Source organism: Cavia porcellus, unplaced genomic scaffold, assembly GCF_034190915.1.
Source record: "Cavia porcellus strain 051 isolate PalLab524CR breed Dunkin Hartley unplaced genomic scaffold, mCavPor4.1 scaffold_26, whole genome shotgun sequence".
In the NCBI taxonomy this organism is placed as follows: Eukaryota; Metazoa; Chordata; class Mammalia; order Rodentia; family Caviidae; genus Cavia; species Cavia porcellus.
The window spans coordinates 35,908,597-35,933,637 of record NW_026947509.1 but is presented as its reverse complement, the minus strand read 5'-3'; the positions used below and the strand labels follow the sequence as shown (position 1 = coordinate 35,933,637).

At 42.5% G+C, this 25,041-nt stretch overlaps 1 protein-coding gene across 6 annotated transcripts in view; it reads right to left on the bottom strand.

The window, feature by feature from the left end:
- Nucleotides 1–4,624, bottom strand: part of Pid1 (phosphotyrosine interaction domain containing 1) — a 216,261-nt gene extending 211,637 nt beyond the window's left edge. The window contains exon 1 of one of the 6 annotated variants that reach the window (XM_063237187.1): nt 4,268–4,624. Coding sequence is in view for 3 of the 6 variants with exons in the window: in XM_063237184.1 (XP_063093254.1) it covers nt 4,268–4,297 (30 nt within the window). In the remaining 3 variants the exon portion in view is untranslated. Of the gene's footprint in view, nt 1–2,873; nt 2,897–2,998; nt 3,024–4,029; nt 4,244–4,267 lie in introns of those variants that run through there. The other 5 variants (XM_063237184.1, XM_013157695.3, XM_063237194.1 and 2 more) reach the window with 5 other exon arrangements.
- Between the last annotated feature and the right edge of the window lie 20,417 nt (nt 4,625–25,041).

Sequence of the window (25,041 nt, the reverse complement as noted above, 5' to 3'; positions counted from 1 at the left end):
ATCACTTCAACTGTCCGGCCTCTGGTTTCTTTATCTCCCTAACGAATGGTCATGGTGGGTAAGTGAGCTAGATGACTCAACCACAGCTGCTCAGTACAGCGTCACACATGTGTCACGCTCCATAAGAGCAAGCCGTTGGTAACCCCCAGACTTGCCTCTGTACCCTTCCCGTGGGTTGGGTATCCCCAGAAATGTGTCAGATTTCCCAGTCTCTTCTCTGCCTGATGAGCCACTTCTAAATGTCTCCAGTTGATGTGTTAAGAGGGTTTTTTGATCTCACTCTTAGGGGACCAACAAACTTGGCTTAATAACAGAGAGGTGAATCTAGAACAATCCGCACTCTGAATCAAGATGAGATTGGACAGATAGGAAAAGACAAGGCAAAGGCAAGCTGGAAAAGCACCCTCGCCTCTGAAGTTCTTCAAATAACACTTCAGAGCCGCAACCTCTTCATCAGCCAAATGTTTAAAAAGGCCACAAAAGAAAAGTCCTCAAGAGATGATTTTCAGCCTATGTTTCCTCCTTTTGCCCTCTTTGTGAAATACCAACGCATGGCCCCTGGCTGAAGATGAAGAAGAGCTTAAGAGGAGGAGAAAGAGGAAGAATAGGAAAAAAAGGACAAGGAAGAAGAGGAGAGGGATGAAGCGGTGGGTCTGGGGAGGGCACAGTCCTGGAGGAAGAACCAAAATGCAGCTTCAAGAATAAAATGCTTTACATTTTCTGGATCTGCCAGAGGAAAAACTATGAAAGGCAGGCAAATGATTAAATTGGAAACTTTACAGACTGTCTCATGAAAAAGAGGGTGTATACAGGCTCATCCATGATTAGAATTTGCTACAGTGTATTTCTCATACATCCCCATTGCCAGGTCTGCTCAAACCTCTCAACAAACATGCTGCTAAGGAAGTGCTGGCTTCCTTCATTATGAACTCAATCTGTTTCATTTTCCTGTTCTTCTCCTTTCCTGCCCTCAAGAAAAAGGATCTGGTAGCTCACTGAAGATATATGCTCTGGGGAAATACGGTGCTTACCTCGGCCCACCCAAAGTAACAGTTAACTAGGAAATTCATGCATATTTTAAAACATCAAGGCCAGAAGGAATTGCTATCAAAAAATAGTCCTTTTCTATTGAAAAATCCCCTTCACTTGTCTGAAAAGAGACTGTTTCAAATCTGCTTCTTTAAAAACGTATAACCCTGGAGAGTCCTTGAACACACACACACCAAAAAAAAGAAAGAAAGAAACAGAAAAGAAATACATTCTGCAACACTGAGGAGAAGGCACAAAAGGGGGGAATCATATGTACATTTTAAAAGTTGGGGTGGTGATTTAAGTCTTCACATTCCTTTTGATCTCATTACATTTTAACAGCAGAAGCTCCCAGCGAGGGCCGGGACCCACAGAACCCAAGTTTTAACATTCAAGGGAGCAGCTGGAGTTGCCGCAGCTCCTGGGACTGAATGAGAAATTACCCAGCTCAGCTCTGCTCAGGGCAACAGGTCCCTTCCCGGTGCTGGATTTGGGTCAAAGAACTAAACCTCAAGTCAGAAAACATCAGCATCATTTTCTGTTTCCCAAACATGGATAATGATAATCAAATCTGATCAAAGATACTATTTCCTGAGCATGGGAACTGGCTGCCATACTCAGAAGACACTCAGAGGGTGACCGTGGGGTTGGGCAGAAGCAGACTTGTGCCACACTCCCAGGCCCGTGGAGTTCATCTGAAAGGAACCAACCTGATCCATTAGGAAAGGAAATGGTTCTTTTCTTTCTTTGCCTTTTTTGTTTTCTAGGTATGGCTACAACCCTTTGATTCCTGGGTCTTACTAGGATGCTCTGGGAATATTTCCTTGAAGCATTTTCTTCACTCGAGCTCACCTCAATTAAAATGTTTATAATAAAAATTAATAAGAAAAAAATTAATGAGATCAGAAAGAGTTGCAGGAGGAGTGCAGGGCTTAACATTCTCCTAGGAGTTGCGGTCTATTCTCCCATCCAACACCCTTTTAACTGCTCTGGCCTCAGGATCCTGGCCTGGACACCAGGGACAGGGTCCCCCGCACAGATGAATTGGAAATGCACGCTGCTATCTGATTGTTCCTTCAGGGCAAGGAAGAAAAAATATCCCGGGTAGCAAACAGAGGCTGTGTGTGACAACCGCACGGAAAAACCACAAGGAACGTAAATAAAATATTATTACAAGCAGCTCAGTCAGCACCTCACCCTCCACAGCAAAAAGTCCCCTAGAAGCAAAAGCAAGAAAAGTAAAAACATACAAACTGTGTTTTCACAGAGTCCAGTGGCTGTTTGGGAAGAAGCCATGAGAATCTTTTCCCCGCCTTTGGCTCACTTTTATAATTTCAAGGCTCGAAATGTGTTTTTAAAGGAGAAACGGGTTCCCTCACTGATTTAAATTTGGAGACACGAAGGAGAGCCCAGTTGGTGTCTGTAGGAACCTTCCAAGGGTGACTGAATCTCAGTGGTAAGCCCTGCTTATCGGAGTTTTCAAAAAGCTAAAGCCCCAGCTCCTCCAACATGGCACCCTGAAATAAAAGAAACACATTGCAAATGCAAACTGTAATACACCAGACCCACGCCAAAACACACATGTGCACATTTCAGAGAAGAGGAGGAGACATTTAGCCTAGGAACCATCACCCTGGGGGACAGGAGCCAGGGCTCTCTCTGCCTGCCAAGGATCATGAGCTACAGAGCGTACTGGACCCATGAGTGACACAGGCAGCAGGAATGATTTCAGACCAGCTACAAACTCCTCACAGGCAGTCACCAGGCCCTCAGACCTTCTCAAGGGACTGTGACCCCCTTCTCTGAAGGACCTCTCCGCTTCAAAAGCTGCTGTCTGCACTCACACGGGGAATCATCGCCTGCCCTCAGTCTCTGCTTCGCTGGAATCATCTGCACGCTTTACACTGCAGGGGAGCTGGAGGGCACTACAGATATCTGGTCCCCGCCAGCCAGCACACATCGGCATCACCTTGCACCCGGCACCGTCAGGAAGCTGTTCACTCACTGCTCCATTGCCAAAGTGCCTGGCTGGTGTTTGTATTTGTAGCTCTTGAGGCCCGAGGCAAAACGGCCTGGTGTGTCAGGCTCTGTTTAAGAGAACATGAACCCCACACAGCTTGGCCCAGGGGAGTCTTGGAAAGGAGTTTGAGTATCTGCTCCAGCTAAACGCAACGCCCCCTGCAGGTCAGTCCTCAGTAGGGACTGGTAGGCAAAACTGGCCTTTCCTAGCACAGAGGCACTGTGTTAGGGGCTTGGAATGTTCATTGAGAAAACGCCCAGACCAGCCAGGGCTCCTGGATTCATGCTCTAAGTCCTCAGACATAGGCAGCCTCAAACGGCGAGTAACCCCCTAAGCATTTCTCCAAAGTTTATTACGGAACAACGTGACTCTGAGCCTGCCTAAAGTTTACCTGCAGGGTTCCCTTGAGAATAGGTGCTACCTCTGGGGACGATATTTGGAACCAGAAGGTCTTTATCAAACCTTGTAGCCAGGGTTGTCCCATGCCCCAAGAGTCACCAATGGAATCTTTCTGGGAAAATACCCCTCTCTCATTTTGAACCCATCCCCCCTCCCTAGCATCACCACCCAAATCAAAGGCAGGGTGCCTGGCAGTTCCAGGGAGACAGCAGGGTGGCACTTCAGTGGGGTGCCCCAGGGTGCAGCCACTCCTGGCTAAACGCAACTTCTGACTTTGGAGCATCCAGAAGAGCCTGGATTCAGGGCAAAGGAAGAGCCAATGAGAATCAGGAAAATAAAATAACATAAGTAGCACACCATGACCAAGCCAAACCAAGCTTGACATCCAAATTATATTGGCAAATGAATGCTTTCACAAATCATTTGTTCTGTCTTTCCCAGAGACAGAAGTAGGGGGCCAGGGGAGATATCTGGATTCAAAAAATCTTAGCCCCAGACCAGTAAATTGTGTCAGTGGAATGCAATCTAAAATTGCAGCTCTTAAAGTCTAACATGATTTATGCCAACAGGCACACAAATACCTCGGGGCCAAAAGTTGTAACGCCTCAAAGCAGCCTGTCCCCCTCACTTCATCATCCCCGTCCCAGAGCGCAGGGCCACAGCTGAGCTGAGCTGACAGTGCCGGGTTCCCATGCATGCATCTTGCAGGATCCTGCTGGGCAAACGCTGGCAAGTGAGCACAGGCGCCGCCTCGCCCCCTCCAGCCAGCCGTACACCTCCTCCTCCAGGCTGGCCCCCGGCCTCCGGGGTGCCCCTTACCTGCAGGCGCTCCGTGGCCGGTTGCCACATCTTCCAGCCGTGGGGTCTGGCCGCTGAGACGCTGGCTAGACTCTGTGGATCGCGCGGGGAGGGGTGAGGAGCTGCCGATCCCGCGCTCACATCTGGGGTCAGGATCCACGGGACGTGTGTCCTGGCGCCGGACGCCGCCGGCTGGGCGCAGAGGGCTGCGAGCCGGAGGAGGAAGAGGAGGAGGAGGCGGCAGCGCTGTGCTCAGCCGCCTGCAACTTGTGGGCACGGCCGTGCCGCTGTCCTGGCGCAGCTGCGAGGATTGCGCAGCTCCGCCCGGGCCCAGAGAGCTCACGGCGGCGGCGGGGCCGCTCCCTCCTCCGCCACCCCACCCCACCCCCGCGCCCCGCCCGGACCTGCGCGCTCTGAGCATGCCCGGGGCGGGCTCCTGGCCGAGGGGTGGGGGCGCAGAGCCCCGGCCCCGGGATCCCAGCCAGAGGAGCACGCGGAGGCCGGAGTCCTGGCACCCCTGCCCCCCACGGTGTCTGGCGGAGGGTGGGAGGGAGAGAAAGGGCCTGGGGACTAAGAGAGGTGTCTTAGTGAAGAAGTCAGCACACCCACCGGTCCTGAGCTTCCAGGGCTGGGATCTCAGAAGCGGTTGGGATGTGCCTGGCACTGTGCTGGGGAGATGCCCCATGCTTTCCCACCAGGGTTAACTGAGCACCTATTAAGATCCAGTCCTGTGTGGGTTCTGAACATACTTCAGAGGGGAAAATGTGCTGCTTCTCTCCTGAGCGCACCTTGGCGGTGAGGCGGTGGGCACAGAGGCAGCAACCTAAAGCACGGGTGCGGTGAGCAGTGGTGATAAATGCAGGAAGAAAGTAAAATAGGACCAAAGGGCGATGCAGGGAAGAAGGAAGCTTCTTATAAGGGCCAGGAAAGTGTCTAGAGAGGAGAGGGGGATGCTAGGGAGGGCGATTCTGCCTGGGCGAAGTGGATAGTACAAGACCCCAAGATGCCCTGAGCTCCTCGCCTGCCAGTGCAGAGCTCTGAGAACCAAGAGAAGCCACGCGGGCAGCCCAGGTCCGCAGGTTCGGTCAGGTGCTGGCCATCCTGCGAGGATGGGCTCGGTCTCCTGTGCACTCTGGCTCTCCCACTCGCAGGCCAGGTTGTAGTTCCACTCGTGGATGGAACAAGTGAGGGCCGGATGTAGGTGAGCTGTCACGGCCCACAAGTGGCCTGGAAGGCCGACCCTGGGATGCCTTCGGAGCAGGAGTTCTTGCCCCTAACTGCTCTGAACACAGACACGGGGAAGGCAGGGCAGCTGTGGGCCTGAGCCTGGGGCAGCTGAGCTGAGTTCAGAGGGCTGATGCAGGACACAGCTCGGGGAGCTTCCGGGATGGAAGGGGTACGGGACAGAGTGGGGTAGGGTTGTAACAGGGATTGCACAGCTCCAAGCTCCTGACAGGCACGATTTGCGCCACACACGGCTCCCGGAGCCACACAAGAGAGGTGTAACAGCTGCCCTGATCCCCAGAATCAGAGACTTTGGACAGCCAGCGTGGCCTCTGCGTTCTGTCACCCATCAGGCAAGCCCGGGACCTTCAGTGTCCCTTGTAGCTTCTAGCAGAGTCACTAAGCCACCTCTGAATGGCTGACCTGTCTCCTCAGACACCCACGGGATTCTCCCACCACCTCTCTGCCCCAACTCGGGGCGCTGAGCCTAGCTCCAGACCAACTGATCAATAAATCCCTAGTGTGAACTTGCTATGGTCTCAGCAGTGCCATCCCAAACCACGCCTCGGGTGCTGCCCAATGTGATCTCTGGGTGAATTGATTTTCCATTTCTAATAGCTCATCCTGCATACCTCTGTCACCTAGAAAAGTCCTGATGAAAACAGCAGACCTTACCGGCCCCCTTCTCCTCTGACATCCAATCCTCAAATTGAATGAGATGCACTCTATTATGGAAATCCAGAAAATCCAAATGCACATATTAAATCCCCCTGGATGCTAAAACAGGAATAGTCAGTTGCCAGGGAAGGCTTCAGACCGAAGCTCTGAAGCCATCCTCGGCACCACACTTCTTTGGAAGAGTGACTTTGTTTTAAATAGCAGTGGGATGAGATAGCAGCCTAAATTCACATCGCGTTAGAGCGTTAAATCCTGTCTTCTCACCTCGGAGTGTAATTAATTGTTATGACTCAGTGGCATAGCTCTGAGTCGGGAGTATAGTGCTATTTAAAGAGAAAAGGCTTCTGCTCTGGGGAGATGGGCAGTCACAGGTCCTCCTTTGCAAACAGATTTGTTGAAGTAAAAATGTGTTTAAACTCACATGACATCCCTGTCCCGCCTGTCTCGATGCCTCCAGTCTGCACACCAGGGCCGAGGGAGGGAAGGGACAGGTGGAGGCTGGTGGGAGGTGGTGAAAGGGGCAACTTCTCATCCCTGGCTGGGTTTTGTTCCTGAGTTTTCCCATTCAGGAGGAACCTGCCCGGGAGGGTGAATGAAATGGAGACACCTGCTGGCTAGAAGTGGGACGTGCATCTGGATGCCTTCCCGCGCGGCTCTGTGACAGCCTGTTTGCCCTTCCTGGTACACCCTTCCTGGTGACTTTGCAAGGTAAACGGGTAGTGATGAGCAAAGAACCACTCTTGAAATAAACAGGAGGTTTTTGGGTGCTGTGAGTAGAAGCGTTACGTGGAGAAGTGTGTTTCTAATTTCATGTACTTCCTGTCTTATAATTATCTAAGCAGGTCAAATCTTGTTAATAAACACTATGTCATGGTTTATGTCTGTGTCCCCCAGGCCTCATGCCTTTGCATTGTGCATTTGTGATTGGTTCATTATCTAGTGCTTGGATTGATGGTGTCAGTGCTACACCCACCTAGGGGTGGAGCCAGGATGCATAATGTAATGGCAGGAAGGAGGTGTGTCTTGCTCTCTTGCCAGTTTCTGCCTTGCTGTTTGCAGCCGCCATGAACTATGGTCCCGCCATGCCACCCAGCCTTGGAGCCAACTGAGTATGGACTGAAACCTCCAAAAACTGTAAGAAATAAACCTTTCCTTTCCCAACTTTCATATCAGGTATTTTTCTCAGTGACCAGTAAAGAGTAACTAAGATTACACCATTTCAAGGAAAATGACAAAAGAAAAAGGAGTAACATGGTCTGTATGAGTTACAATCATCACATTTAAAAAAATAATTACAGCCAGCTCTAGAAATGTTACATAGGCAGATTGAATCAAATTCACACTTCTGAGTCCTGATACACACAACCCAGATACACAACTCAGAGTCATGGTGAATTGGATTACAGCCCAACACAGCCAAGAAATAATAAAATATTATATAGCCATTAAAGAAGATAATTACAAAGTCATGGTGATAACGGAAAACCACTTGTCATACAATTATTTTTAACTAGGCTAAAATAGGTATGATTTTAATATATATGATATATATTCATCTCTATAAAAACTGGAAAGGAGCTAGGTTGAATCCTGGCCTTCCAACCAGTTACCTAAGTGAGAACTATAACAGGTCCTTTGCCTTGTCAGTTTCAGATTTTCCATCTGTGAAAGATTGTGTTACCTAATACTTAAGGTTATTGAGCACAGTGAAGGAATTAAGTCATACAGCATGCTTGCTTACATATAGTACATGGAAAGCATAATTTTGTCCTTGTTATGTTTTTCTTCACTTTAATTTCATGCTTCATTTTAAGTTCATTATCTTAAAATTCTTCCTTTTAATTCAAAATAGTCGAATTCTTGCAAAGTAGCCCATGCTTTCCTCTAGTTAAGTCATTTTCATTTGGAATATTTGTAGATTTCACTGATACGATTTAGTTTCTCCAATAAAAGTGACAGCCCATATTAAAACTCACAATTCTAATTTAAGCAGATGGTCAGCAAAATGTATTACGGTTGTATATTTAGTGCAGTGAGCACTAAAAAGCCCTTCGACAGTATCATTACCCTTGTTTAAAAATCATCAAAACAGTTGTAGGTAAGCGTTATTGGGAAGTCTGAAAATTCATTGGAGTCTTTAAATGTCTCTGTAGTGACAGAGCTACCAATACGAGTTCCCACCTGGTAACAGGTATTTACTGCGAGGTTAAGGGAATGCTCACTGTTCATCCCTGAAAATGTGGTTGACAAGTAAGTGGCACAATATTAGTGAATGTGCACCTTGTGACCCTCCTGCTCACAATTCCCTCATTCCCTCCCCAGCCTTACATGTGTGATAAATTATTTGCAAAGATGCACACAAAATCCTCCTTTCCCCAGGAGCCCGTGCCCCTGGCACTGTCATTGCCCATATCTCTCATTCTGAGGTGGCGTCTGTCCACCCTCCTCAGTCTGCGCTGGACTTGGGGCTTACTTGACTGACACAAGGCAACAGACAGGAGGACGTGGTGAAATCTTCAATGTTTAGACACAAAAGGCCTGGCAATTCTGCTCTCATCCTGTCAGACGATGAGGCCATCCCAGAAATAGGCCCTAGCCAGACTCCATGTGATAAGAACCACGAAGACAGGCCAGGTCCACAGCTTCTACCCGCATCCAGGTATATGGGGCTGCTCCTCCCAGAACCCCCAGATCGACCTGCTAGGAGACAACAGTAGCATGGAGGACCCCAGTTTTATAGTCTAAAACAGCCAAAGTTATCACTCCAGAATCATGAGCACAGAACACAGATTTATTTTTAGCCCATTAGTTTTGGAATGGCTTGTAGGTAGCTGTAGGTGACACATATAGAAAACATCACTAAGCATCAGGTTTTTCCTTTCTCCCTTTCCTGCCATGCAGTGGCACCATAATGAAGCTCATGAGCAGGGTTCTCAAACCTACAGAAATATGCTGGGCATAACCAGGGCATAGTGGCACACACCTGTAATCCTAGCATACTGGAAGTCCGAGGCAGGAGGATGGCATGTTCAAGCCCATCCTGGGCAATTTAGCAACTCAGCAAGTTCCTGTTTTGAAATAAAGAATAAAAAAGGGGCTGGGGGTATAGCTCAGATTTTGCAGGACCAAAGACGGGGAAAATGATAATCTTACAGCGCTTAGCATAAATGCTTGTTTCCCTTTTTCTTTTGAAGGGAGTCTTACTTCTGCCTTCCTAGTTTCCTCATCCATACATCTTTCTTAATCTTTGTGTAATAAAACTCTCAAGTCACACCAGTATATTTTCTCATAGTTCTCTCTCAGGGAAGATGAGAAGTGGGCTGGGCACCAGTCATGCTATGTGTAAGGTGAAGTTTTTCCTGCCATAATGTGCAGTGATCATGAAGTCTCTGCTCTTTTGCAGCCCTTCTCACACTCTGAAACTCAATCCACATACACAGCAATCTGCCCATTCTTCTGGATGGGTAAATACGGCTCTTGTTCCAATCAGAGCTGGGGAAAGTGACAGCCAACTAGAGAGGCACCTCGGTCTGCCTTCTCTGCAGTTAGCCCACAGAGGGGCAATTCTATGTCCTCCCTACCATATTCTGACCTGTTAACTGGTTCTGTGACCCCAAATCATATATACTAGGCTTTGTGTGAAGCTACCACCTTATGCTGTCTCCCCACCCCATCTGAGCACCATCTGACTGATTTCACACAAAAACTCATCTTCTTTGGCTTCTATTTTTTCTCTTCTTCTTACCACTTCTATTATCAAAGCCAAGAATTACTTGTTCTCAAACCTACAGAAATATGCTGGGCATAACTTACAGAAATTGAGTTGTCAAGAAGAAAATATGTCCATGATAAGAAAGATGCTTCTTGATTTCCGTTAGTCTTGGCCCAGCTCAAAACCTCCATGTACAGCTCTGCAGTGCTAAACTATGCTGCTGAGCATGGCAGCCCTGGCTGGCTGCCTTCCCCTGCTCTCTCTTCAGAGATTAACTGGGCGATTCCAGTGTACAAATCACAAGGGAGTGGCACAGAGGAAGTCAGTGGCCATGTGGATGAAAAACCATAATCTTCATCTATAACAAACTGTACTTGGCATCGCCAGTAGAGTGTTGCAAAAAGCTCTGGCTGTATATTCTGTGTTTTGATTTTACTGGTCATACTGAAAGAAGCAGAGAAAAAAAACAAGAAGTCATTAATGACCTCTTGAAGGGCAGGCCCTCTCAGGATTTGTCAGTAATGGCAGTGAGGGGTGGATGATACAGGACACCATCCGGGTCCCCCCTTTCAGGACTTCTGAGTTCATTTAAGAAAATGAACAGTCAACAGTATTGGACAATTCTGAGTCAGTATCTGTCTGTCAATATTTCCTTCAGCCAAAAGAAGCTGTCTCACTAAGGTTGCACTCCCTCTCTTGATACAGCCCACCTCCAAAGACTCACCAGTGTGAAATACAGGGTCTCAGTGGGCATAAGAGTTTGAGCATAAGAGCTCTGCAAAGCTCTGCAAAGCTCTTATGCTCAAACGTCTTGTACATGATCAGCCAGCACGCAGTCACGGGTGCATTATAATTCAGCTTCCCTTCCTGTACAAACCTGCTTCTGCCACTTGCTTCCAGACACCTAAGTAAAAATTTGGAAGCTAGACCACCCACTGGATGGCAAGAGGTAGAATGCTGATCATCTCTGAAAGACACTAGTGAGGAATTGAGGCGAGATATAAATGAAAGAGATTTGCTAATGGGGGCAGTGTCTCAGGCAGGCATTAGAGACTTAGGGGAAGTAATAATTACGTGGATTATAGAATCAGATGATTATTTCTGGGTGCTATAGATGTGTGGAAGCAAGAAGAACAAATGCTGCTGATATGAAATGCTGAGATATGAAAACCGGGATACCCCATCAAAACACGTAGAGAGACTCTCATCTCCTGCAGATATAAAGTGTACACAATTGAGAGCCAGGTCTGAGATTTGTTATACAGACTGTATCACCCCAGAGAAGATTGAATTCCCATTCTAGTAGGTTCTGTGTCAAGTTCAAGACTCTTAGGTAGAAGTGAGAGCCTGGGGCTTGGGTTAAGGATACAGGTTGATGCCCATGAAAAGCATGCATTTTCAAATTCCCTGATACTTCTGAACACAGAAAAGTGGCCAGGCCATTCCTCTATCAAGAGAAGGCACCTTCCCCCCTCTCTTTCTGTTCATGAAAAATGCATCAAACACTGTTTTGCAAGATAACTATTTTAGCAAAATTGATTTCTATAGAACACTGCATACAACAAAAGCAGAACACATATTTTTTAAGTGCATGTATTTACCAATACAGACTGCAAACTGCTCCATAACACAAGGATCATTAACTTTAATTACAATCAATGGACAAGCAATAGGAAAAAAGTACAGGGAGAGGAAAAATTATTATAATCCAGCATGAACAATGTATCTAAAAGTGTACCTTGACTTACATGTTTTATAATTGTCTTACAAGTTTTATGTTTTTTTATTCTGTAATTCTGGTGTTAATCTATATTTATTATTATTATAAATACAGATTTGATAAAGACATGAAACAAAAGACTTTGACACTAGCAAAAGACTGTTAAAAGAAGAAAGAGGAGAGGAGAAGGGGAAAAAAAGAATTGAAGTAGGTTATATGCATGTATCAGTTCCCCAAAATGAATGTAATCGTGTGCTATTAAACATGTACCATTAAATTTTTAATTAAAAAATAAAAGAACCGAAATTATACAGAATGTGTACTCTAACTGCAACAGAATTAATTTAGAGACTAGTTACAGAGCAAAGTCTTGGAAAATCCATTAATATTTGAAAGTTAAACTACAAAATTAAATAACCTATGGGTCAAAGAAGAAATCACAAAAATTTTTAAATGTTTAGCTATATCTGAGACATATTTAGAAAAGAAAAAAGAATAGCAACAATTATCTAAGCTGCTCCTTTAAGAATCTAAGAAGAAAAATAATGGGATGCCTGGGATTTTCCAACATTACTGCTTAAAATATAAAATCTCACTACTGCTTCAGAAAATAGTTTAGCAGTTTCTTATAAAGTTGAACATATGCTTATCATATGACCCAGAAATCTCACTCCTAGGTATTAACCCAAGAAAAATGAGAACATATGTCCACACAAAGACAAAAGTATTTAGAGTAACTTTATTAATCGGAGGCCAAACTAGAGATAACTCAAGTATGAATGAAAAGGTACGTGGCTAGATATCTTGTGGTATATCCTTATAGTAGAAACTGCTTACCAGGAAAAGGGAAGGAGACACTGGTTATGCAACAGTGGCTCAGTTTTTAAAATGTAGAACTCAACAAAAGAAGTGACAAAACAATATATTGTATAATAAAACTATAATACTATAGTATCATTAACCTTAAATTCCAAAAATACAAAACGTATCTGTAGAAATATAGTGAAGGATTTTAGTAATCTCTTAGAGTTGGAGGTAGGTGGGGGAGGTAAGTGGTGATTAAATACAAATAGTCATAGGGAAGCTTTCAAAGGATAATGGAAATACCCTATCCTTGATGATGGTGGTAATGAATCAGAACTCACTAAATTGTATTCTAAAGACACATGCCTTTACTAAGTTCATGTTTTAAAACTTTTTAAAAAATGCAATACTTGTGTCCAGTTATTTCTGATTCCACTGCCAACAGATAGGCAACCAAGAAAAGTGCTGATCCTGCTACATAGATCTTTGCATCATCACATGATGTAGAGCTACTACACTCATGAAGACAGGGGAAAATACACTCTGGCACCCAGTGATATCCTGTGCTATCTCTTAGAACTCCTTTGCCTAGGTTTAACAATGAGTAGATAAATGCAGCAACTATGGCCTGAGAAGATCATAGCTGTGGTGATGTGGTGGCCTGGATCATCCTACCAAGTAAGTCACTAAGACTAACAGAAGTTGAAAAGAGTCCAAACAGGTAGTAGAGGAAGATGCTGAATACTGGCTGGTCTGTGTCTCCAGCTGCACTGATGAGACTGTATTTTGTCCTAGTACTTTTATCTTGTAAGCATCTTCAGGAAAAGAGACCCATAGGAACCTAAAAGTGCCACTGTTTAAGGGATGAGCCAGGCAAGGGGTGGACTGTGGTGGTCACTGGTTGTCTCGGTTAGTTTTTACTCATTGCTGAGACAAAGTATCTGATGACCAAAATTGGGAAAGGAAAGGTTTATTTCTTACAGTTTTTGGAGGTTTCAGTCCATACTCAGTTGGCTCCGAGGCAGGGTGGCATGGCAGGGCCACAGTTCATGGTGGCTGCAAACAGCAAGGCAGAAACCAGCAAAAGAGCAAGACATACCTTCTTCCTGCCATTACATTACATCTTGGCTCCAACCCTATGTGGGTATAGCACTGACACCATCAAATCCAAGCACTATACAATGAACCAATCACAAGTGCACAATGCAAACACATGAGGCCTGGGGGCCACCAACATAAACCATGACACTGGGCCACACGGATATCTCTTTATTACTCCTCAAACTATGATTATTGACTGTTGAAAGCTCATTGCTGAGTCCCATCAAGGGCTTTGCCCTTGGACACAGCATTCTGACTTGCACAAAGTTATCCCCCCTTCCTGTTGGGTAATTGTCTTCTAAAGGCCAGTTGGTTCAGGAATACAAGGACCTGTCTTAATGATTGTAAGAAGTAATATATGCTAAAATATACAAGTTGAAAATACTGAATATCATCAAGAAGAAAATATATGATTTTTAGAAGGTAGTCATGCGGAGAAAACTATTTTTAACATTTTGGCATGCTCCTTTCTAAGCAATTGAATAAACAGAAAAATAATTTATATAAAATGTACATATTTTAGATCATACTTTATAGTCACACATTGATGAATGGTGGGCTTATAGTCTGAGAAATGTATCATTGCCAGTTTTTGTTGCTGCAACAACATTGTGGAATGTACTTACACAAATCCAGATGGTATAGGTCTATCATTCAATGAGATATCTTGATGCAATCAGGTAGACTGATGCTTAAAGACTCTCCCATGGGTGGGCAGCGGTGAAGAGATGAAGCCAGCCCAGTCCCTTGCACATGAAAGCTTCCATTGGGACTCTCTTGCAGGTAAACAGCACAGACAAGGAGAAGAAGCAGCCAGCCTCTTCTCTACAAGCCCATAAGCCACCATTACCTTAAGGGACCTGCAGCCAGCACAAGCCAGAAGAACCAACCAGCCATTCCTTGGAGAAGCCACAAATATCTGCAGAATTCTTCCCTGTACTCCACTGCTTACCCAGGAAACTGTATTAGGAAAAACCCCAGGTGCCTGACCCAGTCCCCACACTATGGATGGCTAGCCAATATGGGAAGCATCTGGGACACCACCACCTGCTTGTCCAGAGGAACCCAGGAAAATCTCAAAGCAAAGGAGCAAAAGACAATCTCTGACCTCCAGCCCAAACACAATAAGTCTAGGAGACATGGACATGGAAGAAAGCAGAAGTTGCACATCTGAAATTTCTGGGATGATGCCAACTCAAATCAAGAAACTACTTCCTGATGCCAGAAAAGAAATCACATCAAAAATAATATCTCAAGTAAAAGAATAAATGTAAAACCCTCATAAAAAGGTTGCTGAATGCATCTAAAGAAGACATTGACTTACCAAAAAAAATAAATAAATAAAAGAGCATAGGAGAATGAGAGAAACCTTGAGGGAACAATATAGAAGAAAAATTGGAATGCATGGAACAGACTCAAAAAGACATCCAGGAAACTAAAAACTCCTTGAAAGCTGGCAAAACCACTTGAAAGAAACTAAAGATAGACTTTCAGACCTTACAGACAGCATAGCAGCTAGTGATCCCAAAAGGAAAGATCTCTTTAAAAAACAAGGAACCAGAAAATAACAAGTCAATCACTACAAGATGATGCAAAGAAAAATAATTTAAGAGAAATAGGTGTCAAAGAAAAAGCAGGAGTCAACAGAAATGACAGACTATTTACAGGAGAAATAGCAGAAAACTTCCCAAGCATGGGAATAAGTGAGGAAGCCCAAGCATGAGAATACCAATAAATGAAGCATACAGAACTCCAACTAGTCATAACCAAAATAAATCTATCCTAGGAGTTAATGGGATACAAAATGCACAATAGATATTGTGAAAATGAAAGATGAGGAAACATCTTCAAACGCAAAATGGTAGCAATTGTTAAGTCCCTATTATCTTGTTTTAGAATTCTGTATCATTTTTATTGTCTTGTTTTAATTGGTTGTATTCTGTTGTTTTGTTTGATTTTAACAAGTCTGATTGTATGGATAGCTATTTTGAGGATAACAAGAAGTATTATGGGAGCCTTGTTGATTTCTTATTATCTTGTTTTGTAATCCTGCATCACTTTCATTTTTTTGATTTGGTTTATTTTATTTAATTTTGCTTGATTTTATTCTCTTAAAAATGTAGTCTAGAAGATACACAAATCAGAAACATGGTCACATATAATCATCATCAAATATGTGCTTGCATGTGTTTATATGATCGGTAGCACAGTAGGTTTACCACAAATGCGTGAGCAGTGCATGATGCTACAAGATATAACAACATAACCTTTACTGAGTGAGAGTGATTTTTCAGATCGCTTACAATCTCACGAGGACATTGTTGCATATGCAGTCTATCATGGGCCTACACCTCATATGGTGCTTGATTATGTACTCACTTGAGAGCCCTGCCCTTTTCCTTTATTGTTCTGTTCTCTGCATGTGTAAATACTCTTTCAGTGAGACTGACAGGTTGTGAGCAGAGATAGGTAAACAGAATAGCAGCTCTTTGCTAACAGAACTCACCTTGAAGATATGAGTATATAGTCCTGCTCTGGACATCACCTTTACATTGGACATCTTAGTTCTCGGACAAACACCGTTACAAAATGTTATGATATTTCCCCAATGTCACTTTGCCCATCTATCCCAAAACTATTTTTACTTCCCATGGCTAAAACCAAATTTATACTCTATGTTTTAAAAAGTTAAAAAGAAATTTAACATCGTATATCATCCTAGTTAGGTTTAGGAATGGAGCCTAAACCTAACTAGCTGGCTGCTGAAAATTCTGGCTGCTGAGAATTTTGTTTAGGGCAGTATTTGTCTCCATTTTTCAGTAAAGAAATACACACCTACAATGCAGGGGTGCACTTCAGTCATGTGCCTTCCATTCTACCACTCAACTCTCTCTACTTCCTCTAGCACAGGGTTTTCAATCTATTTTAGTATTCTGTGAAGTCAATCTAGTGATCGATGATCAATGCTGTAAAAGAACAATAACTAACCAGATGGCAAAATAAGGAATGTCACAGTGTGCTCCACGTACTAAAGGTAAGTTATGCTTTATAGAGCGTTTTTGACCATATAGATAGATAGATAGATAGATAGATAGATAGATAGATATCACGTCATGACCCAAAATGTACTGTCATTTTGTCTCATCAAAGCTGTTCTCTCCTATAATCCACACAAATGCTAAAAAACACTACTGTCAGAAGACTGTTCAGGCTGTCAAAGATCTGTACTGTCTGTCCCCAGATGTCCTGCTTCTTGAAGACCCATATAATGCCTCTGTGCATCACCTGGCTTCCTTTCTTCCTTCTTTCCTTCCTTTCTATGATTTCTTTTAATTTATTTTTATTAGTACACACTTGTCAAACACAGTTATCACATTCATCCTAGAGAATTTGTACATGTACATAATATGTCTTAATTCTTCTTTTTTCCCCATTCTCCTCCCTTCCATTCAACCCTTTTCCCCTCCCCATTTACAAAGTCATTGTTTGCATTTTTTCCCATCCATTCTTTTTTGAAAACTCCCATTGGCTTCCTTCTCTTCTCTGGATCCCCTTTCTAGCTCCTCTTTCTATTCAATCATATTTTTCTTATTTCCCATTATCTGGCCTCCATTTTTTTTAAATTTGTGGGAATAAGTTAAAGGATGGTAATAATGGCAAAGGAAAAGACAGCAAACTTTTTTTGAGGGAGAAAGTCTCACTCTGTAATTCAGGCTGACCTTGAACTCACTGTTAGGACAGGCTGGCCCGAACTCATGACAATCCTCCTTCTTGAGCCTTCCTGATGCTGCAATTACAAGTGTATGCACCACACCCAACCAGCAAAAATAATTTTAAAGTAAAGGAAAAATACCAAAAGAAGGAAACCTACCAGTTTATTATACAGTTATCTCCTGATAATGATTCTACAGATGATTTTTAACTGTGGCTTTCACTTGTTTTATAATTATAAAGCTCACCCATAAAATAAAACCAGAGAAGCAGTCCCATAGCATCTGTAAATACACACAATACTCTAAGCTTCTTAAAAGAATTCTGAGTGTTTTCATGTAAGATCATGTCTCCCACTGACAACACCCTTAACTCGGAGCTCTCTGTGTTTCTGTTGGGAGTGCTGCAGTCAGCAGAGTCTCTCCTCTTGTCCCTGGGCCAGCAGTCAACTTTGCCATTGTCCCTTGTTGGTAGATAATTTTGTAGTGCAGCTGGAAATCAGATTTTATAATATTATGTTGCATTGAACAGAACAATGGCAATGTTCCTATGGCTTTATTCGCCAGTGAGTTTTTGTGCTTTTAAATATTAAGCTTCAGGGCCAATATCCATCAGTTTATAATGCTGAAATGTTTGTCTTCACCACCCAGAGGCTTGCTCATTCACAGGAGCAAGAATGTATAACCAGGGAGTCCTTGTTTCATCCCACAATACATTTCACATAATTTTAGAGGCCCCATAAGCTTCTCTAGTCCCTAAATAGCTACTGTCCTGAGACCTCAGGACAGCTTACAGACTTAGGATCCCAAAAGCACGCAGAGTCCAGCCCTGAGTTCCAGCCCCATCCTGCCTCAAGCTCACTGAATAACTGAGAAAGTCACTTCACCTGTCCCCGTCTCATTTTCTTTATCTGTGCAATAAATGATTTGAATTTGTTTACTTCTAAGCTCTGTTCTAGCTTTAAATTTTTATTCTTCCATCCTTTGGCTAATGATCCCATTAAAGGCATATAATGTAGTACATCAATAATACTAATGAAATTCTTTAAGATGTGTGACTGTTTTATCATTCAAATCTATTTATAGAATAGAAGTAGCTGCCTGATTTGCTCTTGGGGGATCTCCAGTCCCAAGTCTGGTGGAAAAGAATAAAAGGTTAGAGGAGACTACAATGAAAGCAGGATTAGAAGTTATTTTACATCCTAATATTTTGGCATGAAGTTATTATATATCCAATATTTGGTGCATGACATATGAGAGGTTAAAACAGAAAATGCCATTCCATAAAATAATGAATCCTTAGTTGCTAGGAGCATCTTTGTTTTACTGCTAGTGATGGTAGCATCAGTTTCAAGACATTTCTCAAGAACCAGTTAATTCCAAACACATGATCCCACTTCGACAGACTTCCACCATTTCATTAGTGACTCCATTTCTATTTAGCCTGTGGTCTTCCCTAAAGGATCGTATCACCCTTGACCTTCACTGGTGCCCCGTCTCCAGCCGTGATTTAAACGTACAGTGAATGATCTCTAAGACTGGTAACTTTATTTTTGAGCCCCGAATCAAAGCACATTAGGATTATCCAGAATGCTGAACCTACCTGGTAGTAATAAATTTTACTTTAAAATATGTGAATTCTAAGCCCAGTGTACAGTTTATGTGAACCACAAGTGGAGTATTTGAAATTCGAATGCTTGCTGTAGTTGTAACATCCTTACTGCCATCAGACCTGTGATAGTGTGATTGTGACCATGTTACAATCCGAATAACAGCAGCTGTCTTCTATTAAACTCTTTTGCCAGCCACTCTGCTCTGCACCTTGCATCCATCATCTCCTGGAATCTCTGCAACAGACCCTATTGCCCATTATAAATGAGGAAATGGAGGCAGAGTTAATATGGTGAATATGCCCTAAATCACATTGCTAGAGAAAGAGACAGCTGGAATTTATATGGAGGTGAGGCTGGCTTTAAGAGTCTAAACTCTTAACCACAAGGATCTTTTCCACCAGCCTTAGAAATTTGCTATGAAACAGTCCTGTCTACCCTGCAATAGTTTAAACTCTTAGGCACTAGGCTAGACAGGACTATCTCATAGCAAATTTCTAAGGCTGGTGGAAGACGTAATCTAATCCAGCCCAAGGCTCTGAGACAGTAACTGTGTCCAAACTCACCTGGCTAGTTAGAGGCAGGCTGAGACCAGACCACTAGAGTCTCTGGCAGATACATTACAATGAACAAGAGCCAAGGTTTAATGAGTAGCAGCAATGTGATAGGCCCTGAGCTATGCATACCTAGTATATATTATCTTGTTAGTTTTATGTACAACTGCCGTCACTATTTTTATCTCCCCTCTCTGAAAGAGAAAATCAGATCACAATTAGACAGCACCACACTGCTAACAACCCAGGATTAAACTTTACAAGTACATCTCCAAAGCACATGCTTATGGTTACCACCTATAAAGACACACGTAAGGAATTTGGCCCAGCGATGCGGTTCCAAGCCTCCTCTGCTCCTGGAACCTGAACCCCTCAGCCCAGGATTTCATCCTGCACTGGTCTTCCTTCCCTCATTGCGTGAGTACACTCATTTCTGTGGTTTGGCACTGACCACAAACCATCCTCTGAGCCACTTCCTCAGGGACTGTCTAGAATCCTTTGGCGCTGAAGCACTTCTCGAAACTACCTTGACGTCAGCCCTGCAGAGTGCAAGAAGCATCATCCCCCAACTAACTTCCCCAGGTGGGTTAATCCTAGAAAATATTCCCCAAGGATTATGCAAATGATATGAATAATTTCATGACTCTTGGTACATGTTGCTAAATTGTCTTCAAAAATGATTGTGAAAATATATTGTCAACAAAAAAGTGTAGAAAGTATGAGAATATCATAACATTGTTAGCACTGGGTATTCTTACTATACTGCTTTAGCAATTTAAAAAAAAAACAAAAAGATTTATTATTTTATCTCTTTGACATACTGACCTGCTTTCCTTTGGATATATATACCCAGAAGTGGGAATGACTGGCTCTCATGATGATTCTACTTTTAACAGTTTTAGGAAACTTCATACTGTTTTCCAAAATAGCTATACTAACTTTGCATTTGCATCAGTGGTATGCAAGTGTTCCCTTTTTTGTTTTCCTAATCTTCTCCAACATGTTATCTCTTGTCTTTTTGGTGACAGCCATTCTAACAGGCGTGAGGTGTTATCTCACGGTGGCTTTAATTTACATTTCTCTGATGATTGTGATAGTGAGCATTTTTCATATATCTATTATCCATTTGCATGTTTTCTGTTGAGAAATATCAATTCAGGTCCTTTGCCCATTTTAAAATTTGGTTATTTTTTACTTGCTACAAGTTAAATGTCCCTAATCAAAACATCTAAAATCTGAAATGCTCCAAAATCCAAAAATTTACAAACAATAATATAGTATCACAAATGGAAAATTCCTGACCTGACCTCCTGTGCTGGATCACAGTTAAAATGTAAGAACTCTAAGCATTGTGTTAAATTAACTTCAGTGTATGAGTACAAGGCATATATAAAACAAGAATGCATATTATGTTTTGTCTTGGCTCCATCCCCCAGATATTTCATTGGATATAAGCAAATATTCTATAATTTGAAATAAAAAACACTTGGACTCCCAAACATTTGAGATAAGGGGTTCTAAACTTCTAGAGTTCTTAGAGTTTTAGATATATTCTGGAAAATAATCCTTATTAGGTATATAGTTTACATGTAAATCCTCCCACTCTGTGTTCAATCCTTCACTTTTGTTGTTTGCTTGCCTGGCTGTGCAGAAATTTTTCAGCTTGATGTAGGAATCTGCATTTATCACAAGCATCCTTAGTTGCCTTCATGTGGAGTAACATTTCAGAACCACTGTTTAGGCCACTGCTGCCGGTAGACAGCTCCAGTGTTGTAAATGCTGCAGTCCGCCCTGTCTGGTGTGGAAGCTCCAAGAAACAAACGGCTACTAAGTGCTTAACATGCAGCCAGTGTGACAGAGGTAGAGAATTTTAAATGTCAATGAATTTTAATGACAAATTTAAATTTAAATCATCACATGTTAACAATGGCTGCTACACAGGGTAGTGTAAGTGTGGACCTTTACTTCTTTCCCACACATACAGTCTGGAGTCACAAAGGATGGATGACTGAAGGGGCTGTTGAGTGTAGGCTTGGTTGGTCCATGTGTCTACAAATGATTCTCGGATGTTAACTGAATTTTTATCAGGCTTACAGATACGCCTCAATCCCTGATAGGATCGCATTCCTTATGATAGAGTTACAGCCCCCAAAACCTATCTAAAACTAAAAATATTTTAAGTGGAGAATGCATTTAACACCTGTTTTACTGAATGTCATAGCTTGGCTTTCCCATACCTTAAGTTTTCTTGGAACACTTGCATTAACCTAGTGTTGCATTAACCTAGAGGGTGATGTAACACAGATCACTAGCCTGAGAAAATATTAAAATTCAAAGGACTATTTCTATTGAATGTATTTTGCTTTTATACCACCATCAAGTCGAAAAGTCATTTATCAAGTTATTGTAAGTCAAGAACCATCTTTATATCTTCATACACACACACACACACGCACACACACACATATCTTAGGTCACTCCCTGAGATTTTCCTGGGCTTGATTCTGGGGCGGAAGTGAACACTGTTAGATTCACAGCAAGAAGCAACTAAGTACTTACTGGTTCCTGCGAATGTGAGCTCCCTTGGTCCACAATCCAGTGTTCCACTAACTGCCAACTCACACGGACATCACTAAATAAATGATAAATCATGAACTGCCTTTGCACAAATTTGAACTGATTGACTTAGGTAGCTGACTTGCCAGTTTAGGAAAGCAGAGGAAACTTAGGCTGTGATCCCAGTGAAAATGTGGCTTCAAAGCGGAAAAGATGAGACTCACTCCAGCTGCTGCTTACGCAAAGGATTTGAAAGGTAGATGTCAGTATGTATAAATTTTCCTGTAATTATAGCATGATAAGATGAAATGACAACTCCAACTTGGTGGCAGACAGACCCTAACACATGCCAAATGAATCTTAAATTTCTAAGTACTTAAATAGTAATGTAGAGGGCATAAATGTGAAAGTAACAGTCTATACATGCCCCAAAGACTAAAATACATATTCCTGTTTGCCAGCTTTCTCTTACTGTGATAAAATGCTTGAGAAAATCAGCTTATAGGGAACAAAGGTTTATTTTGGTTTATGGTTTCAGTCCATAATTTCCTGGCCCTGAAATGATTCCTAGAGTGATAAGGAAGTCCACTATGGAGAGCCTTATTTTCTAATAAGGAAGAAAAGAATATGAGAAAATATGCTAAGGAAACACTTTTGTAAGTGATGCTTCATGTTGAGTTTATTGAAAATATTGCTTTGGATGACATAAAAAATAACTGAATAAAGAAAATATTTCATATTCATATATAGGGCAAGTCAGTATTGCCAATACATCATTTCTTCCTGATTTAATCTATAGATTCTGTGCAATGCCAGTCAAGGTCCAAGCAAGTTATTTCCGGATGCTAACACAGTGATTCTACAGGATTTACAGAGCATGAGAGATCTGAAGAGTTGACACAATTCTGAATGAAAACGACAAAGTCAAAGGGCTGACATTACTTGGAGTCAAGATATTGCAGAACTACAGAAATCATGACAATGTGGAATTGAAGTAATATTAGTTTCCAAAAGTTTCTACTTCTAACTTTATTTAATTAGTTTTTCTTTCTTCACTCCAACATTTCCAAATCAGATCTTGTAAAAACAATTTGTGGAGAGAGAAAAGAGTTGGTAAGTACAAGTGGAGAGGTACTTAGGAGCTTTTATTTGGTGTAATTTGTGCACATCACCTTGTTGGGTCCTCTGAAGGATGCTCCAAAGTACATGTTTCCTATTTCCAGACAAAGAAACTCGACAGAAACCAGAGTGGTACAAAAGTCTCATCTATACTCTTTCAAGGAGCACATGCCGAAATGCACAGCTTTCCTCATTGAAATGATCTTCTTATGAAAAATGAAAGTATGATGAACCAATCTGCGTGCTTAAGGATGTGATTTGCTTACAAGCTTCCTTATTTTATAGCAGCATTGAGACAAATGCCGCCGAGAATAATAACTTTCTCCTCTCCAAACACAGGCTGCATAGCAAGCTACATGCAGTATGATGCTGTGAGAAAAAGCATACCTGGTGTTAGACTGCCTGAACCTGATCCAGGACCCACCACTAACCAACTCTGTGATCCTGGGCAGGTTATTTAACTTATATGAACCCATGACCTTGTTGATACAAAGGAGAGCACAGTATTCATGTTATTCTCTGACTTTTAGAGATGTTTCAGGCTGACACACAACGACTGGTGCACAGAAATGCAGACAATTATAAATAAATATGGATAGTGTTTATTGCCAAATCTGCCAAAAGTTATATTGTTAAGTTGGATTCACAACTAACTAGGTTCACAGCTCTGATTCTGAAGCGAGTCCTCTTAAGCATTGAGTATGGTGCCCCTGAAAAGGCCATCTCTTCTTCTCTAAGATACTATGGCCCTAAGTCCTGCCCACCCCAAAGAGTTTTGATTGGATACTACAGACTGAGTGACATCACAGAACTCTTCAAGGTAAAGGAATCCATATTCATTTGGATTTCTTATGCTAACGGAGCTAAGGCCATTATGCCTTAAGCAAGCCTCCGTGGTCTTCACTAATACAGTTTCAGGACACCAATATTCTCTGCTTATGACCACCTGCCCCAGGAAGGCTCACAACATATTTCAAAATATAGTAGTCAAATTAAGCAGCTGATAATCCTATTGGGAAAGACTTGTACCATCAATTTGCATCACATGGATTTCTTAGGATGAAAAATAGTTTCCCTATAGCTTTTATATTTTGGGTATGAAATGCTGTGGTTAATAACGGAAAAATCAACAAGCTCTGATTCAAGTAGACACCAAAGAATAAGTTACATGGCAAAATTGAAAGCAGAGGATTGGCCCACCCTTTGCCATGTAGCTTGTGGACTGCATGTGATTGAGAAAAGGCATTGATTCTTTCAAGCACCGTTGAGCAGGGTGACTTTACTATGCCTCTTTAAAGAATTTCCTCCACTGACTAGCCAAAGAACAGATGAAGTTGGCTGACCCAGCTTTCCTAAACTACATACAATAATTATTTTGGAAAGCAAACTCCCTATTCTGAATGGAAAAAAAAAAAAGTAAGAAGAGAAGGCATAAAACTCCACCCTAGTCAACTCTCCTACTGATGGCACAAAACATGACTGAAAATTGATAGCCACAGGGGGTCTGGGATGTCATTGGAATGAAGTAGAGGAGGACTGTTTATTTCATCAACACTAGCAGAGCCAAAGAAGAGGGGCTGGCAAAACGTTCTCCTCTTAATAAATTTCATTATGTGCTCTTGTTTATAAAGAATTCTACACCGTGGGTACTGGGGGTGGCTTTGCTAGACATAATTTCTCTTTTGTAAAAGAATACTGTCTCTACATTTTATATTTTCATACTATTTCAAGTATTTAAGCTTGTTCCAAATCATTTCATGCTACAGGCTTTGTGCTTATTTCAACCAAAGTACAAGAGACTAACTTAAGAAACAAACTCTGCGTATTTACTGCATCCTCTATTTCTCTGCCCAAATGGTCAGTGTTTTACATGTGGCATTCACTTCGGAAAGCAGACATGTGTCTACCACATTCCATTTTCTAGGCCGAGCTGCAATTACATGAACTCTCTCCTGCTGAAATGCAGGCTGCCTGTGTTCTTCCCTCTGATTCAAACAACAGCAATTT